The sequence below is a fragment of the Nerophis lumbriciformis genome, linkage group LG11, assembly GCF_033978685.3.
Source record: "Nerophis lumbriciformis linkage group LG11, RoL_Nlum_v2.1, whole genome shotgun sequence".
NCBI lineage: Eukaryota > Metazoa > Chordata > Actinopteri > Syngnathiformes > Syngnathidae > Nerophis > Nerophis lumbriciformis.
The window spans coordinates 12980069-12997705 of NC_084558.2; the positions used below are offsets into that span (position 1 = coordinate 12980069).

The following is a 17637-nucleotide window of genomic DNA, read 5'->3' on the forward strand; positions in this document are numbered from 1 at the left end:
TTCAACGTAACTAGGGTTTGAAGTTTAATATTCGATTGTAGGTTATTCCAAGCCTTCGGTGCTGAAAACCTAAATGCTTTCTTGCTCAGTTCAGTTCTTACTTTGGGGATGACAAATTGCAGAACATTCATTGAACGAAGATTGTGACTTCCTTGTTTCTTTGTTAAAAGACAAGACAGATAAGATGGAGTGATACCCAGAATGGTTTTGTAGATGAAAACATACCAATGATTGAGGCGTCAAGCACATAAAGATGTCCAGTTAACCATTGAGTATAACACACAATGGTGAGTAAGGGGAGCGCAGTTGGTGATGAATCTCAGTGCCCCATGGTACACACTATCCAGCTTGTGGAGACAACCAGCAGTAGCATTCATGTACAACACATCTCCATAGTCAATAACAGGTAAAAAGGTTGTTTCCACCAATTTCTGTTTCACAGTAAAAGAAAAGCAAGACTTGTTTCTATAATAAAATCCCAGTACAAGTTTCAGGTTTGTGAATGTGCTCCTTAAAACTCAAGTGGTCATCAATTAAAAATCCTAAATATAAAAATAATGACTTGTCAGTGTCCATTTTTTTTACAAACAGCTGATAGATGACACCCCTTTATAGCAGCAGTCCACAACGACATATTCTGCATTAGATAGTCAAGCATTTTCAAAATGCAAATAGCACAAAAGCTCCAAGTGGATTACAAGTGAAATTAATTAATTAGTCCACAATTAGAACAAATGTAAGAGTGAACTTTTCTCCGGCATTTAAACCAAACATTCATGAGCCTGTTGGTAAAGAAACAGAAAATCCAATTTCCCGTGAACGTAGCATAATTAAGACGTTCCCGCCACTAACTACTCGACGAAACAACAATAGCTCCATTGATTTCAAAACGTACTGATATTGAGCTGCTTTTAAAGGTGTTGCTAACTACTGTTGCTTCTATTACACTTTAAAACACCAAATAGCCGTTCATATTCTTCATTTTGTTGCGGAATAGTGCTCTAGCTGTGCTTAAGCTCCTCGAACTAAGGTCAAGCTAGGCCAAACAACGAGTAGCATTCAGAATGAAAATGTCAGAAGATCAAGTTGTTGAAGATGACGCTACATTTCAGGACGAGGAGGTACGATTTGGAGAAATGTATACATTTTTTGGGCTTTTAATGACGGGCTAGCTTACAGTTGGATGCTAACTGAATAACAAACCACCCTCTTCATTAGCCAGGTTTACTGTCAGTGACAGTCTTAACAGTATTTTTGTCTCCATACCAACAGGAGTCCTTTTTCCAAGACCTTGACCTCCTACAGAAGCATGGCATTGTGAGTAGGCTGCACAATTCCTTGAAAAACGCCAAACACAGTTTTATTGCTTAGAAATAAGATTGCGAGACCCTGAGACTTTTTTATTTGTAGCAATGTGAGTTCATTTTTAAGAATGCCCGCTGTTTATTATAATTATTGTTAGGCTCCTAGTTTCCATGTTCAGTGTTCAAGGACATTGTCATTGTCTTAAGGGAACAACACTTTTTTTTTAAAGAGTGCCTATAGTTAAAAATCCTTATGTGAGACAAGAACACATGTCTTTTTCAATCCATTCTATCTTGTAAATAAAATCTTAAATAAAAGTTAGCACTGTCAGCTTACATTGGAGCCAATGGGAGGATGACGTCATTTCCGTCCATAAAACCCACTATAGATACCTAAAAAAACTGTAAAAAAAAATACTCCATTTACATTTTGCGAACTGAATATTAACAAATAATTAGCAATGTTATATTAAGCGCTAATGTTAAGGACTTACCTTTAGCTGAAAATTGATCAGCGAGAGGTACCGGTAACTATAGCTTGTGTTGTTGTATTGACATGAGTTGAGAAGCTGCTCTGTCCCCTCTAAGCTGGTAAAAGTTAATTATATATTATAAATCATGCCTCTCACCTGGATATTTATGTGGACATAAACCGAGAAGGTACACTTTGACAGCCAACTTAGACCTGGAAATGGTGAAAAAGACCCTCGGTTCCACCCCCTTTTTTTCTATGTGAGCATTATGAGTCATTCTTCATCTAAACAAGAATATATCAACATCCTAACAGTCGGCATCCCAGTGATAGCAGACTTTGTACCGTAGGTGACGCTTTATTATGTTTGTTGACTGTCATGAAGTCTGCATGAGTTGTAGTCAGTGTTGTTGAAGGAAAAGCGAACGTTGTGATTTATGAAATTAATATGCCGCCGTATGCTTAAAATGAGCAAAATACGTAAATATTACATGTTTTTATGAGTGTGCCTGTTACTTCATTACAAATATACAAACCCTGTTTCCATATGAGTTGGGAAATTGTGTTAGATGTAAATATATACGGAATACAATGATCTGCAAATTCTTTTCAACCCATATTCAATTGAATGCTGTCAGGCTTGTCCCTGACAGTTTGACTGTTAGTTTTTTCTCTGTGTTTGTCTTAGTTTCTTGTCAGCGCTTTTATTTTGTCTTCATTTCCTGAGTGTCTCCCTGAGTGCTGCTTCCCCTCAGCTGTGGCTGATTGGCACCTGGCCACACCTGGTGTCAATCAGCCAGCTACTATTTAAACCTGCCTTCTCCTCCAGTCATGGCTGGATCATTGTCGTTCCTACCTGTCGTGTCGTTGTTCTTAATACTTGTCGTTGTAGCTCTGTCTACTTTTGTTTCACTCTGCTCATGTCCTAGTTCCTTCGTGTCACAGTAAGTGTTTTTGGTTTCTTGTCCACAGTTAGCCTCTGTGCTATTTTAGTTCATAGCCAAGTTTGTTCTCCGCCTTGTGCGCGCCTTTTTGTTACCCTTTCGTTTGTTGTTTTGCCTTAGTGTTTAATTAAATCATGTTTTCTCGTACAATGCCTTCCGCCTTCTCTGCATCTTGGGGTTCGTCACCTACAAACTCTGACAGAATGCACTACAAAGACAAGATATTTGATGTTCAAACTCATAAACTTTATTTTTTTTTTGCAAATAATAATTAACTTAGAATTTCATGGCTGCAACACGTGCCAGGTCACTACTGTGTTACATGGCCTTTCCTTTTAACAACACTCAGTAAACGTTTGGGAACTGAGGAGACACATTTTTTAAACTTCCATCCATCCATCCATCCATCCATCTTCTTCCGCTTATCCGAGGTCGGGTCGCGGGAGCAGCAGCCTAAGCAGGGAAGCCCAGACTTCCCTCTCCCCAGCCACTTCGTCCAGCTCCTCCCGGGGGATCCCGAGGTGTTCCCAGGCCAGCCGGGAGACATAGTCTTCCCAACGTTTTTTAAACTTCTCAGGTGGAATTCTTTCCCATTCTTGCTTGATGTACAGCTCAAGTTGTTCAACAGTCCGGGGGTCTACGTTGTGGTATTTTAGGCTTCATAAGATTGGGTATAAAAGCAGCTTTCATGAAATGCTTAGTCATTCACAAACAAGGATGGGGCGAGGGTCACCACTTTGTGAACAAATGCCTGAGCAAATTGTCGAACAGTTTAAGAACAGCATTTCTCAACGAGCTATTGCAAGAAATTTAGGGATTTCACCATCTACGGTCCGTAATATCACCAAAAGGTTCAGAGAATCTGGAGAAATCACTGCACGTAAGCGGCAAGGCCGAAAACCAACATTGAATGCTGTAACCTTCGATCCCTCAAGTGGTACTGCATCAAACACTGACATCAGTGTGTAAAGGATATCCCCACATGGGCACAGGAACATTTCAGAAAACCACTGTCAGTAACTACAGTTCGTCGCTACATCTGTAAGTGCAAGTTAAAACTCTACTATGCAAAGCGAAAGCCATTTATCAACAACACCCAGAAACGCAGCCGGCATCGCTGGGCCCGAGCTCATCTAAGATGGACTGATGCAAAGAGGAAAAGTGTTCTGTGGTCTGCGAGTCCACATTTCAAATTGTTTTTGGAAACTGTGGACGTCGTGTCCCCCGGACCAAAGAGTAAAAGAACCATTCGGACTGTTATAGGTGCAAAGTTCAAAAGCCAGTATCTGTGATGGTATGGGGGTGTATTAGTGCCCAACGCATGGGTAACTTACACATCTGTGAAGGCACCATTAATGCTGCAAGGTACATACAGGTTTTGGAGCAACATATGTTGCCATCTAAGCAACGTCTTTTTTTTTATTTCAGCAAGACAATGCCAAGCCACATTCTGCACGTGTTACAACAGAGTGGCTTCGTAGTAAAAGAGTGCGGGTACAAAAGAGTGCGGGTACTGGACTGGCCTGCCTGTAGTCCAGACCTGTCTCCCATTGAACATGTGTGGCGCAATATGAAGCGTCAAATACGACAACGGAGACCCCGGACTGTTGAACAACTTAAGCTGTACATCAAGCAAGAATGGGAAAGAATTCCACCTGAAAAGCTTAAAAAATTGGTCTCTTCAGTTCCCAAACGTTTACTGAGTGTAGTTAAAACAAAAAAGGTCATGTAACACAGTGGTAAAAATGCCCCTGTGCCAACTTTTTTGCAATGTGTTGCTGCCGTTAAATTCCAAGTTAATGATTATTTGCAAAAAAAAAAAAAGTTTCTCAGTTCGAACATTAAATATTTTGTCTTTGCAGTCTATTCAATTGAATATTAGTTGAAAATGATTTGCAAATCATTGTATTCTGTTTTATTTACGATTTACACAACGTGCCAACTTCACTGGTTTTAGGTTTTGTACTTACAGCATGTATATAAAACGTTGGTGGAAGTGTTTGGATGTTTGTAGAGCGCTTTATAGGCAGAATAGAGCGACTCCCAATATATCCATTGTAAGCTGATTTTTGCCAGCATTTCTTTTACTAGTTTGAATGCATAAAAAAGGAAATCATATCGCATGTTGTCTCACATAAGGATTGTGAAAAAATTGACAAAATTCCCAAAAATGCAGTGCCCCTCTAAGTTGACAGGACTTTTTGAATATAAAGAATGAAAAGATATCAAGTCAAAAACATGACACGGTCACTCATTACACAGTACATTCATGGACGTAATAAAGACAAGTACAAAAAAAAGTCATTTTATTAATGTGATTGCTTCTCCTCTGAGCTAATGATTTATAACCAACACGTGTCACCAGCCAGGGCTGCATAGCCCTGGCCAGTGAGGCTAATTGGGCAACAAAGAAAGTGAGAAGGAAGTATCAGCCTCCATGGTAACATCAATGCAGCGTGAGTTTTTGAGTAAAATGGCAGCAAAAACTCTTAAAAGGGAGCCAGTGTTCTGGAAAAATTTGCTCCCTATAAAAATGTACTGTCCAGTGCTACTGAGTATGCTCATTCATGCCCTGTCATGCTAAAGGTTTCCTCGAACAAAATAACTAGCAATTAAGGTTTAAAAAAACGTTGATGTAATGTGTTTTTTTTTTAGCAATGTTTTAGATACCAGGAAACAAAACAAAACAAAAACGGTATAAACTGTGATTTATCTGAAATGCATGGCTGGTTGTTTGTCTACATACAGGCTACGGTGTATGGTGACATATTGAATGTCAGCATTAAGTACTTTGACAAGCTCATGTATGAATAATAATAAAAACTACAAAAGCACTTTTCTAGGACATATTTTGAAAATGTGTTCATTTCGGAAATGGGTTGTGGAAATGTTGCTAATTATCGGATCACGTAACTGGTTGTATTTTTTTATGACGCAGCACATTTTTCAGAACACCGGCTTCATTGTATTTTTTTTGTCTTCATTGTAAACATTACAAAAGGTGGTGCCATATCCCCATGATTGACAGTGACATTTATCTTTGGAATTTCCTCTCACCTAAAAAAATGTGTATCACAAGAGTATTTTAACAATACGGTAAGAATAAAATGTATATATGTTTATAAAAAGTATGATTAAAACTAGAATACAAATTAGAACATTATAAAAATGTGAATACAAAATTATTACCCGGGTGTGTGTTTAGGCCTGAACTACTTTACGTATCTATCTACATCAGAACAATGAACCAGAAAAGTGAATCCAAATACTATGTTTCATTTGAATTTGACTTTTTTTCTAAAAGAGGCGTTCAAAAGCTGGTTCAACAGCGTCACATTGTTATTATTTAGAATTTAGGTCTGAAAGTGGTTCAGTTTTGTTTTTGTGCAGCCCTGTAGTAAGCACAACTAGCCTAAATATCCCCTCCTAAGCAATATTTAGTTTTGAGATGTCTGACCCTTTTCCTTCTGACTGTCACCACAGAATATGGCGGATATCAAAAAGCTCAAATTGGTGGGCATTTGCACCGTTAGGGGAATCCAGATGACCACTCGCAAGGCTTTGTGCAACATTAAGGGGCTGTCGGAAGCAAAAGTAGAAAAGATTAAGGAGGCTGCAGGAAAAATGCTGGTAAAATTGTTGTTTTTAAATTTGCATAACTTGGCAAAGCATTTGTTTTTGTAAACAGCGTGACCTTCTTTACCTTATAGAATGTTGGATTCCAGACAGCCTTTGAGTACAGCGCCAAGAGAAAGTTGGTTTTTCACATTACAACCGGCAGTCAAGAGTTTGAGTTAAGGCTGTCTTTGTACTCTGTCTGGTGAAAATATGGAAATTGGATAGCAAACCCGTTATTTGAATATGGTTTTGTCTATGCAGTAAACTGCTGGGTGGAGGAATAGAGAGTATGGCTATCACAGAGGCCTTTGGTGGTGAGAATTCTCTTGATAACACTGTCTCTTATTTTCAACATGATCCTAACGATGATATGTAATATGGTATTATCCTGCAGAGTTCCGTACAGGAAAAACCCAGCTCTCCCACACACTCTGTGGTGAGAAAGGCATCATTAAAAAAAACATGGTCTCTATAGCAACAATCAAATAAAACATACGCTATGTTACTTTTGTCCAGTCACAGCTCAGCTACCAGGAGAAGAAGGCTACTCAGGCGGGAAGGTCATCTTCTTAGACACAGAGAACACCTTGTATCCTCATGCTGAAAAACACAGGAATACTTGTTTTGTCTTCTTGTTTACTTGGCTATATTTATGTATGCAGTATTAAGTATTTTATGTTGTTCCTATTACCCTTAATTGATAAATGTATGGTTCTAGCCGCCCTGACCGACTGAGAGACATTGCAGACAGGTTTAATGTGGACCATGGTGCCGTCCTCGACAACGTGCTTTATGCCCGGGCCTATACTAGTACGAACATGTGTCATAAAGGAAATTTACCTATCCATGTTTGGGCTAATTAACAATCAATTATTTCACAATGTAAACTTAGTGTCCAAAGTATGTTAACAATTTTTTCCTACAATTAAAAAATTACTTCCTTGTTTAGACAAACGGCAGGACGCTTGAATAGTTTCTGAGATAACCTCTGGACATTTTGTGGCAAAAGCCTACAAAATAAAATAACTCTATAGCCTAATTTTTCACTGTAGTCAACTTAAGTTGGGATGTTAACTTTCCTTGACTGAGGAACTGCACTCCATTGAACCATACATTGAACTCATTTTAAGTTGGGGCGCTAACTTTGCCAGTCTGGGGAACCTCACGCTATGCAACCATAAATTGAAGTCAATTTAAGTAGGGATGCTAATTTTGCTAGGCTGAGGAACTTAACTCCATTCGACCATTAATTTAAGATGGGATGCTAACATTGCCTTCCTGAGGAACCTCACAAAATTTGACCATACATTGAAGTCAGTTTAATTTGGGATGCTAACTTTGCTAGCATGAGGAATCTCATTCTATTCCACCATAAATTAAAGTCAGTTTAATTTGGGGCGCTAATTTTGCCTTTCTGAGAATTATATATCCATTTCACTGTAAATTAATGTCAGAAAGGTTTGGGGCACTAACTTTGCTTTTCTGAGGAATCTCACTCCATTCCACCATAAATTGGAGTCAGTTTAAAGGTGAACTGCACTTATTTTTTTATTTATTTTTTGCCTATCGTAAACAATCATTAAGAAGGACAAAAATACAAAAGTTTAAAAAAATGTTCTCCGCTTTCTAACATAAAAATTGGCTCGTTCTTGCTGGCTACCAATGCAGCTAATGGGAGCAATCACTACCACTAAATCACTTTTAAAAAATGCAACAAGCAATCAACAATACTAAATTTACGTTCCGTATAACCAATCTGTAGCGAACATGTTATTGTAAGAGCAAACACTGAGGAACTATTTTTCTAGCGTACTAACACATCGTCATGCTACGATATTAGCCGTAGAAGCTAAATACGGCAAGAGATAAGCTAGCTTCTACTACGACAAATAATGCGTTTGAGTTTGTAATGCAAAACACAATGCGTACAGACATCAATCTGTACTGACTGAAAAACATGAACAATCATATTACAGTATCTGTAAAGTTTTATCCAACATTTCATGTTTTGTTTGTACACAGCTAGCCAGACAGCGTATGAACTGTGGTTGTAATAATACGCATTACGTGCTGCGTGTATCATGGTCGATATAAAGTGTGACTCACTTGAAGGACATTTGTGCTTTTGGTTCAGCTGGCCAGTGACGTTTTTTCCAGTTAATTATGGGTAAGCACGCCATTTATGTCGAAATAGCTTGGCTTCAAGTTCCACATTTTGCAGCTTTGATTCACTTTCACTCTCTCGGCTTTCGTCTGCTCCAATGTCTCACTTTTCCTTCGTGCTGGCTTCTATAAGCAGTAGTTCATCCTCCATAAATTCAGCTTCAAAAGGATAAGGATGTGAATCCTCATTTGTCAAAAAAATAGTCGTCTTCGTTGTTTGTTACCGAATCTGTCATGATTACAACAAACAAACAAGGGTTTTGTATCGGGAGGGGTTGTTGCCAAAAGTCAGACGTGCGCTACTATGGAAACAGAAATAAATGCAGCAAAGAATTTGTTCTGGCAATGACTAAACATTGTACATATTACATATTGTTATGACCGTGTCTGTCAATCCATCCATTTTCTACCGCTTGTCACTTTCAGGTCACGGGGGTTGCTGGAGTCTATCCCAGCTGCATTTGGGCGGAAGGCGGGGTACAACCTGGACAAGTCGTATGATCGTGTCTGTTACTACATTATATATAGACTTGCAGTGTGTATACAAAACGGTGATGGAGGGCTTTGAAGTTGATGAAGGCTACGACGGTGATTCACATTAGCCGCATCTTCCAAGCGTTTTTTTTATCATCTTTCATAAAAAAGACGTGTGTTCTTGTCTCTCATAATGATTGTAAACAATAGGCAACATTTTAAAAAAAAAGTGCAGTTCCCCTTTATGTTGGGGCGCTAAGTTTGTCCTCTTGAGGAATCTCACACTATTCGACCATAAATTGATGTCTGTTTACCGGTAGGTTAGCGCAGTAACTTTGCCAGCATTTGGAAACTCACTCCATTTCACAATAAATTGAAATAAGTGAAATAAATAATAATTAAATAGTTTTGGGGATGGCGTGGCGCTGTTGGGAGAGTGGCCGTGCCAGCAACCTGAGGGTTCCTGGTTCGATCCCCAGCCTCTACCAACCTAGTCACGTCTGTTGTGTCCTTGAGCAAGACACTTCACCCTTGCTCCTGATGGGTCGTGGTTAGGGCCTTGCATGGCAGCTCCCGCCATCAGTGTGTGAATGTGTGTGTGAATGTGGAAATAGTGTCAAAGCGCTTTGAGTACCTTGAAGGTAGAAAAGCGCTATACAAGTATAACCAATTTACCATTTAAATTTGGACACAAACTTTGTCAGCGGGGATAACGTCACTCCATTCGACTTTAAATTAAAGGCAGTTTAAATTTGGGCGCAAACTTTTCCAGCCGGGGGGACTGTCACTCCATTCTACCACAACATTAATAAATTAATGATGCCAATCTCTAATTGTTCATAGAAATGTCTTTTATGAATGTGGTTGTTGAAGAAGTCTCAATTTGATGATATGAATTGATTTTGATAAAGGTAGGCGTTCAATTGCTGTAATTCATATAATTTATTATGTCATATGAGGCGACACTGATGGTTTCTATTTTGAAATGTTGCCTTTAAATATGCTTGCTTTAATGCTTTGTTACCATCTGACTGAAATTTGGTTATAATTAAATGTAGACCAATAGTGGTTCTTCCAGACGTTCATTTGCCGTCTGCTGTCTTAGGTGAACATCAGATGGAGCTGTTGAACTTTGTAGCCGCCAAATTCCATGAAGAAGGAGGAGTCTTTAAGCTTTTGGTAAAAAGCAAGTTTTCTGATGGAGGAGTTTTGTGACATTTGTAATATATTTCATAAAACCGATTCCTATTGTTTTTTCCTCGCTGTCTGCACATCAGATCATTGATTCCATCATGGCTCTGTTCAGAGTGGACTTCTCGGGCCGAGGTGAGTTGGCTGAGAGACAGCAGAAACTGGCTCAGATGCTCTCCAGGCTGCAGAAGATCTCTGAAGGTCTGAACCATGACCATCTCTTAATTGTAAATTAGATTTTTGAATGAATTGCGTTTCTTACCTGTAATGATTATTTTTCTTTTAAGTAATATATAAATGTATCAAATATGTTATCTATTTTATGGAGGAATGTAGTTCATAATAGAACTGGCACCCAATGTAATTAAAAACTATAGATTTTGAATCAAGAATAGATTCTGAATCAAATAGTTACCCCCAAGAATCAAATCGAGTGGTTCCAAAAAATTCACAGCCCTAGTTCGTAGCACCTCGACTAAAGAAACTACAGGAATGAGAAGCGTGAGTGGAGCCAGGGCAGAGGAGATGAACACACCTGGAAGGGTGAACCATCAGGTTTATACTTGCACTGAGTGAATGGACTGAAGAGCTTTAAAAAAGTGGTCAGGTAAAAATGGCTATCAAGTATGCGCGCAGGTGGCTCCACCTTGTAGCCCGAAAACCGGGCAGTGCAGCACAAAGCAGACAGGCGGCAGCATAGCTGCCCGATCATGGCAATTCCAAAATGGAATAATTCATGTTTGTCTTTAAAATTCTTCAGACAATATCTTATAATGACAATGTGATTTTTTTTAATTTTGCAAATTAAGTAAAAATAAGAAAATCATATGTACATAAGTAAGGTATTCACAGTATTTGCTCAATGCCTTGTTGATGCACCTTTGGCAGAAATTACAGCCTCAAGTCTTATTGAATACGATGCTACCTTTGGGAAGTTTCGCCTATTTCTCTTTGCCCATTCCTCTTTGCAGCACCTATCAAGCTCCATAAGTTTAGATGAGAAGCATTAGCTTCCATCCAGGATGTCTCTGTACATTGCTGCAATCATATTTCCCTCTATCATGACTAATCTACCAGTTTCTGCTGCTGAAATATATCCCTAGAGCATGATGCTGTCACCACTATGTTCCACTGTAGAGATGGTGTTGGCCTTGTGATGAGCGGTGCCTGGTTTCCTCCAAACATGATGCTTGGCATTCACGTCAAAGTGTTCAATCTTTGTCTCATCAGACCAGACAATTTTGTTTCTCATGGTCCTCGGAGTCTTGTTCACGAGTGAGGGAAGAGTGGATCGTGAGATCGACAGGCGTATCGGTGCGGCGTCTTCAGTAATGCGGACGCTGTATCGATCCGTTGTGGTGAAGAAGGAGCTGAGCCGGAAGGCAAAGCTCTCAATTTACCGGTCGATCTACGTTCCCATCCTCACCTATGGTCATGAGCTTTGGGTTATGACCGAAAGGACAAGATCACGGGTACAAGCGGCCGAAATGAGTTTCCTCCGCCGGGTGGCGGGGCTCTCCCTTAGAGATAGGGTGAGAAGCTCTGTCATCCGGGGGGAGCTCAAAGTAAAGCCGCTGCTCCTCCGCATCGAGAGGAGCCAGATGAGGTGGTTCGGTCATCTGGTCAGGATGCCACCTGAGCGCCTCCCTAAGGAGGTGTTTAGGGCATGTCCGACCGGTAGGAGGCCACGGGGAAGACCCAGGACACGTTGGGAAGACTATGTCTCCCGGCTGGCCTGGGAACGCCTCGGGATCCCCCGGGAGGAGCTGGACGAAGTGGCTGGGGAGAGGGAAGTCTGGGCTTCCCTGCTTAGGCTGCTGCCCCCGCGACCCGACCTCGGATAAGCGGAAGAAGATGGATGGATGGATGGATGGTCTGAGAGTCTTTCCAGTGCATTTTGGCAAATGTTTTACTAAGAAATGGCTTCCATCTGGCCACTATTCGTGGATTGCTGCAGAAATGGTTGTCCTTTTGGAAGGTTCTCTCTACAGAGGAATGCTGTAGCTCTGACAGAGTGACCATTGGGTTCTTGGTCACCTTCCTGACTAGACTAAGATGAATGCAGCAATGTACAGCAACATCCTGGATGAAAAGCAAAGCTTCCTATCCAACCTGATGGAGCTTGACAGGTGCTGCAAAGAGGAATGAACAAAACTGCCCAAAGATAGGTGTGCCACGCTTGTGGCATCGTATTTAAAAAGATTTGAGGCTGTAAATTCTGCCAGAGGTGCATCAACAAAGTATTGAGCAAAGGCTGTGAATACTTATTTACATGTGTGAAAAAAGTGAAGCGCTGTGAACACTTTTTGGATGCACTGTATGTACAATACTGATTTCAACAAACAGATTGGGAGAAGTGAGGGTCAGATTAATTAATTGCCTGTCACGGCTCGTGGCTCGGTTGGTAGAGCAGCTGTGCCAGCAACTTGAAGATTCCGTGTACGATCTCCGCTCCCACCATCCCAGTCTCTGTTGCTGTGTTCTTGGTTGAAACACTTATCCACCTGCCACCCACACTGGTTTAAATGTAGCTTAAAGGTGTATATAATGGGTTTCACTATGTAAAGCGCTTTGAGTCGCTAGAGAAAAGCGTTATATAAATATAATTCACTTCACTACACTACTACGTTGCTGGCTGTGTGACAAGATTTTGTTTTCATCAGCAGTAGGTTTTCTCTTTATTTCTTGTTGTTTATGCTACTTCCTGTAATGGGGTTTTATACATCATCTTCCAATCACGTCCTATTCAATAAAGGCATATTAGGGCCACACTAAATAGTTCTATGAAAAAAAAACCTCATAAGGTTGTTTTTTTTTTATTAAAAAAAGTTCCGATATTATAAGAAATAATAATTTTTACGAAATTATTTAAAAAGATCTCTGTAGATGAGCAAACGAATGAAAGAAACGATGAAAAATTGCCTACACTATTTTGTTATTTGACAAATGTATATTTCAGTGTAGCATAACAGGTTAATAAGATCGTCAATTGTCCTGGTTGATTACAAAGTATGAAAGCATTACTTCTTGCAATAACATTTCCCTTGTGTTTGCAATAAAATTTGACTTTGTTGAAGATCCTCACATATGTGTATTTGTCTTTAAGAGTACAATGTTGCTGTGTTTATTACCAACCAAATGACAGCTGATCCTGGTGCAGGAATGACGTAAGATAACACGTTTAGTGGATCTTATTTGGCCAAACTCAAGGCTTTGATGAAGACATTTTGGGTTATCCCCCATGGCAGATTCCAGGCTGATCCCAAAAAACCCATTGGCGGCCATATCCTGGCCCACGCCTCCACCACAAGGTTAAGCTTGAGGAAGGGACGCGGAGAAATGAGAATTGCCAAAATATTTGACAGGTATGGAAATTAGATTTTAAGATCAGACTTCTGGATTTAGACATTTTCATCCACCGTATAATTTTCTCCTTTTCTTGTTTCCTTACAGTCCTGATATGCCAGAGAACGAGGCCACTTTTGCTATCACTGCTGGAGGAATTGCTGATGCCAAAGAATGAAGGATAAATAAGCAAGTGATATATTAGCAGTTTGCTCTTGCACGTTTAGTGATTTAAGACTAATAATTAATTACCGGTAGGTTTTGCTAGATTTTAAAGAGTAGTCAAGGTTTATGCTTTTAGCACAGTTAGCTGTTGCCTTTGGATTAATTTAAGGCATTTTTATACTATTTATTATCTCGGTTGTCATACACAAGTATGAAAATAAAATATGAGTTATTTAAGATAATTTTCAACATATTTATTACATGCATTGTCATGTTGTTTGTCAATCATATGATTCAATAAAGTACAGGTGATACATCTTACATGTTGCATCTCAATTTAGCCATACAGGAATGGGGGGTCCTGCACATTTTGATATCAAGTAAATACATGGCCAGTATTGCTGATACCACTACTATATAATTGAAAATGTTTTAAGATAATTGAGTGATTATCCCTTAATTTGATGATTATGATAGGAATAGGACACAAAACAACAATTTTAGATAAACAAAGAAACTATCACCTTGCCAATTTGTTAATTTTCTTTTAAAACAATTGTTACATTGCCTTATATTAATGATATTGTGCCATTTATATTAGCATATGTATCAATATCAACACAACACCATTACTATAATCCCCTTTTTAAATCAATAATGCAAAATAATGTTTTTGCCTCAAAAGACTTCCTCATGTGTCCAATAACTTATTCCCTGGCTTTGTACACAATCAACACTAACAATATGAACAAATTAATACCAACACATCAAAAAAGAGATATTTGTAAGAAAGAAAGAAAAAGAAGAGATGTATAAAGGAGGCTATGGAAATTAGGATGTGAGGGACCAACATCATCAACAGGGATGAGGGAACATACATGCTTCCACACACCTGGGACGCTGTCCTTAATCAGCGACATCAGGGCGGAGAACAGATACTGTATGGCCGGGTCGGGGAACTTTGTTTAGCACAATCCTCAAATAGTGGGGCGGGCCCCCCTTTGGGGATAGGGGGCGTGGTGCGATGCCGGGGGGGTGCGTAACCACGGTGGGAGACGAGGAAAGACCAGTGTGTTGTTTCCTTTAATGTTAATAAGCTTACAATGTCATGTAGGGGTATAGCTATAACAATTATACAGACAAATTATACCATTTGTAGTCACAGTGGAGAGTGTGGCTGGCGTGAAATATTCTCTTCTTCCAATGGGTGGCATAACAGAAAATAATTGAAAAGCACTGATTTAGCAGGTAAATCTAGTCCTAAAATGTGTGTACTTTTATTGAAAACTGCTTAAATGTTGAAAATGTGAGCAGAAACTGATTATTCTTGTTAATTCAACCTAAAGTGTTGGTTGCATATTTTTCAAAAAGGTTTGTGATTGCATTGGCCATTAATTGTTTACTTGCTTGTTCGTATCCATAATACATATATACATAATTCCCTTACAAGAAATAACGGGAATATAGAAAACGTCACCTGCAGTGTCAGGTGTCTACTATTTCACAGTCACTCTGATTGATTTTTTTTTTCAACTCACTGAACGGATGGATGGATGAATTGTGTATAAAGAAAGTATGGCCAACTCTGTTTCAGATTATCTCCTCAATGATCGATCAAAAGGCACTTAACGTGACTCAAGGGCGCCGTGACTGCTACTAACCTTGAGCTCATGTTATGTTTGCAGCGCCATGTTGTGCAGCATGGGGCTGTTCCCCCAGTGATAAGTGTGGAAAGCTTTTACATCGCTTTACCCAAAACCCTGAAAGAAGACAAGTATGGGAAGTGAAGGTTTGCCGTCAACAGTACTGGAGAGCCACCGATTACAGTGTTTTCTGCAAAGTAAATACGTGCCACAATGTCTGTGTTTTGTTCAGGAGAGAACAGACAGAAGCTAATACAAATAATAACAAGAAATGAACAAATTGAAGTGAGGATTTGACAAAAACAGACTATCTTTGAATCTCAGTAAAACTAAAATAGTGCAATTTGACTATCTTCCAATCTCAGTAAAACTTAAATAGTGTATTTCGGTAACAGAAGAAAAAGTAAAACACAAATAGACGGAATAGACATTGAAAGAGTAAAATAAACCACATTTTGGGTGTAATTATAGATGAGGAAAATTAATTGGAAATCCCATTAGAAATATACAACAAAAAGTGGCAAGAAATACTTTAATAATGAATAGGGGACAAGCGGTAGAAAATGGATGGATGGATGTTCTGTACCAAAAATCACTCCATATTCTCTACTGCTTGCCAGTGTTACCATATCTGAGTTATTGTGCAGAATATGGGACAATAACTCCAAAAGGAAACTTATTCACTTACCATGTTACAAAAAAATAAAGATCAGTTAGAATAATACATTATGAGTGATACACACAGTGATTACAAATAGATCACCACAGTTGACATACTCCACACATAAGTCATCATTTCCCCATGATTGTTGGTCCATAGCTAATGAAGATTTTGGCAAAATTAGGGAAATAAATAATTTTTTGGGTCATTCTGTGTATTTTTTTTAGGTTTGTTGACCCATCAGGTGCCTGCTGGTCACGAAACACCAGTGGTGTGCCGTCAGGGCCAGCAAGGGCCTTCTCTGCTGGCCGAACATAACCAGAAATCATGATCATAATTCAAGATAAAGTCAATTTTTTATTTACTTTACCTATATATCTAAAAGTATTCATATTCTCTTAATGTCATATTATGCTCCTTCCAGTGATGCTGTTTTTAGGTTTGAGTTTGTATCCAATCAGAATTCAGCTAGCTTATGTTGCCATTCTGTACGAAATCTGCCCGGGACCTTTAGAATCAACAATGCGGGCCACTGTGCACTGTAAGCGAACGGGCACATACAGTTGATAGACAGTTGCGATAGCCAATCAGATCACGAGTTGTTGTTAGTAGCCTATCTAGGTAGCCTGATGTTAACGAGCCTCTGATTGGATACTCACTTGTCATTCCTGCTAAGTTGCAACTTAGCAGGAAGCAGGAAGTGTTGACCCACAGAGAAGGAGAGCAAAACGTTTTTTAGGTGGAAGACATATATTGGCAAGGCAATTTTCAAGTTTATTGATTTTTAAGTTCGCCAGAAAATAGCCCGTTTTGTACAATGCCCAGTAGTGCGTAAATGTGTTCCTGTATAGTATTTCTCCAGCAATGGTCATGTGGTGACATAAATTATGGTATTTTGAGAGCTAATCATTGGATGTCGGACATCACTGAAGGCCTAGGTGGAAAACGCACGGCCCGCCACTGCGAAACACAGACAGAATTTAGCATCAGAGTCCGCTAAATGATACTTTCTCGAAATAAAAGCACGTTTGATTGTAAGTTTATTAGAACTTGAGAGGCTTTGGATATTTCTCATTGGCGAGAGCTCAAACCACGCGTAAACGTTTTTGTGTGTCTGTATGCGTAGTAAAACTCTGGAACAAACTGGATTTACAACACAAGCAATGCCAAACTATTAATCGATTTAAACTATTATACAAACATCGGGTCTGGTTTAAATATAGAGATGATGGTCTTTAATTTGACCTGCTGTTGAACTCTGTCTCAAAGTGTTAACATGTGCTCAATGTTTCCTTACCATTATTGCTATGTTGTCTATTACCATTGTTGGTATTTTGTCTATTACCATTGTTGGTATGTTCACTCTTCCTACATTGTTGATACAAATTATTGTTACCTGTGGTAATGCCACCATGATACAACATTTGTATTATAATCCTTAAACAGAATACCGTAACAGTGAAACTCAATGTATTAATCACTGAATAGAGAACTGGGGGTGGGATTAAATAATTTATCTTCTTCCCACTCCCTTTCAGGCAAAACTGGATCATGGCCTCATACTGTACATTACCTTTTGCATTATATTAATTTATATTATTACGTGTTGTCTGCCTTGTACTTTTTTTTTTTATGTCATTGCCTGAAATAAATGAAA

At 39.1% G+C, this 17637-nt stretch overlaps 1 protein-coding gene across 3 annotated transcripts; it reads left to right on the plus strand.

Annotated features, from left to right (window-relative positions):
* The first annotated feature begins 808 nt into the window (after positions 1-808).
* dmc1 (DNA meiotic recombinase 1) lies at positions 809-13991 on the plus strand. 3 transcript variants are annotated; one of them, XM_061966151.2, is made up of 13 exons: positions 809-1121; positions 1273-1317; positions 6204-6350; positions 6431-6513; positions 6600-6652; positions 6733-6774; positions 6855-6927; positions 7057-7148; positions 10081-10154; positions 10253-10301; positions 13273-13333; positions 13415-13531; positions 13620-13991. In XM_061966151.2, the coding sequence occupies exons 1-13, from the start codon at positions 1065-1067 to the stop codon at positions 13687-13689; spliced, it is 963 nt and encodes a 320-aa protein (XP_061822135.1). In that variant the 5' UTR covers positions 809-1064; the 3' UTR covers positions 13690-13991. The 3 variants fall into 3 exon arrangements, with proteins under 3 accessions (XP_061822135.1, XP_061822133.1, XP_061822136.1); XM_061966149.2 differs by having other exon boundaries at positions 811-1121; positions 10253-10367; XM_061966152.2 differs by lacking the exons at positions 809-1121; positions 1273-1317 and adding an exon at positions 2492-2720 and having other exon boundaries at positions 10253-10367.
* The last annotated feature ends 3646 nt before the right edge of the window (positions 13992-17637 follow it).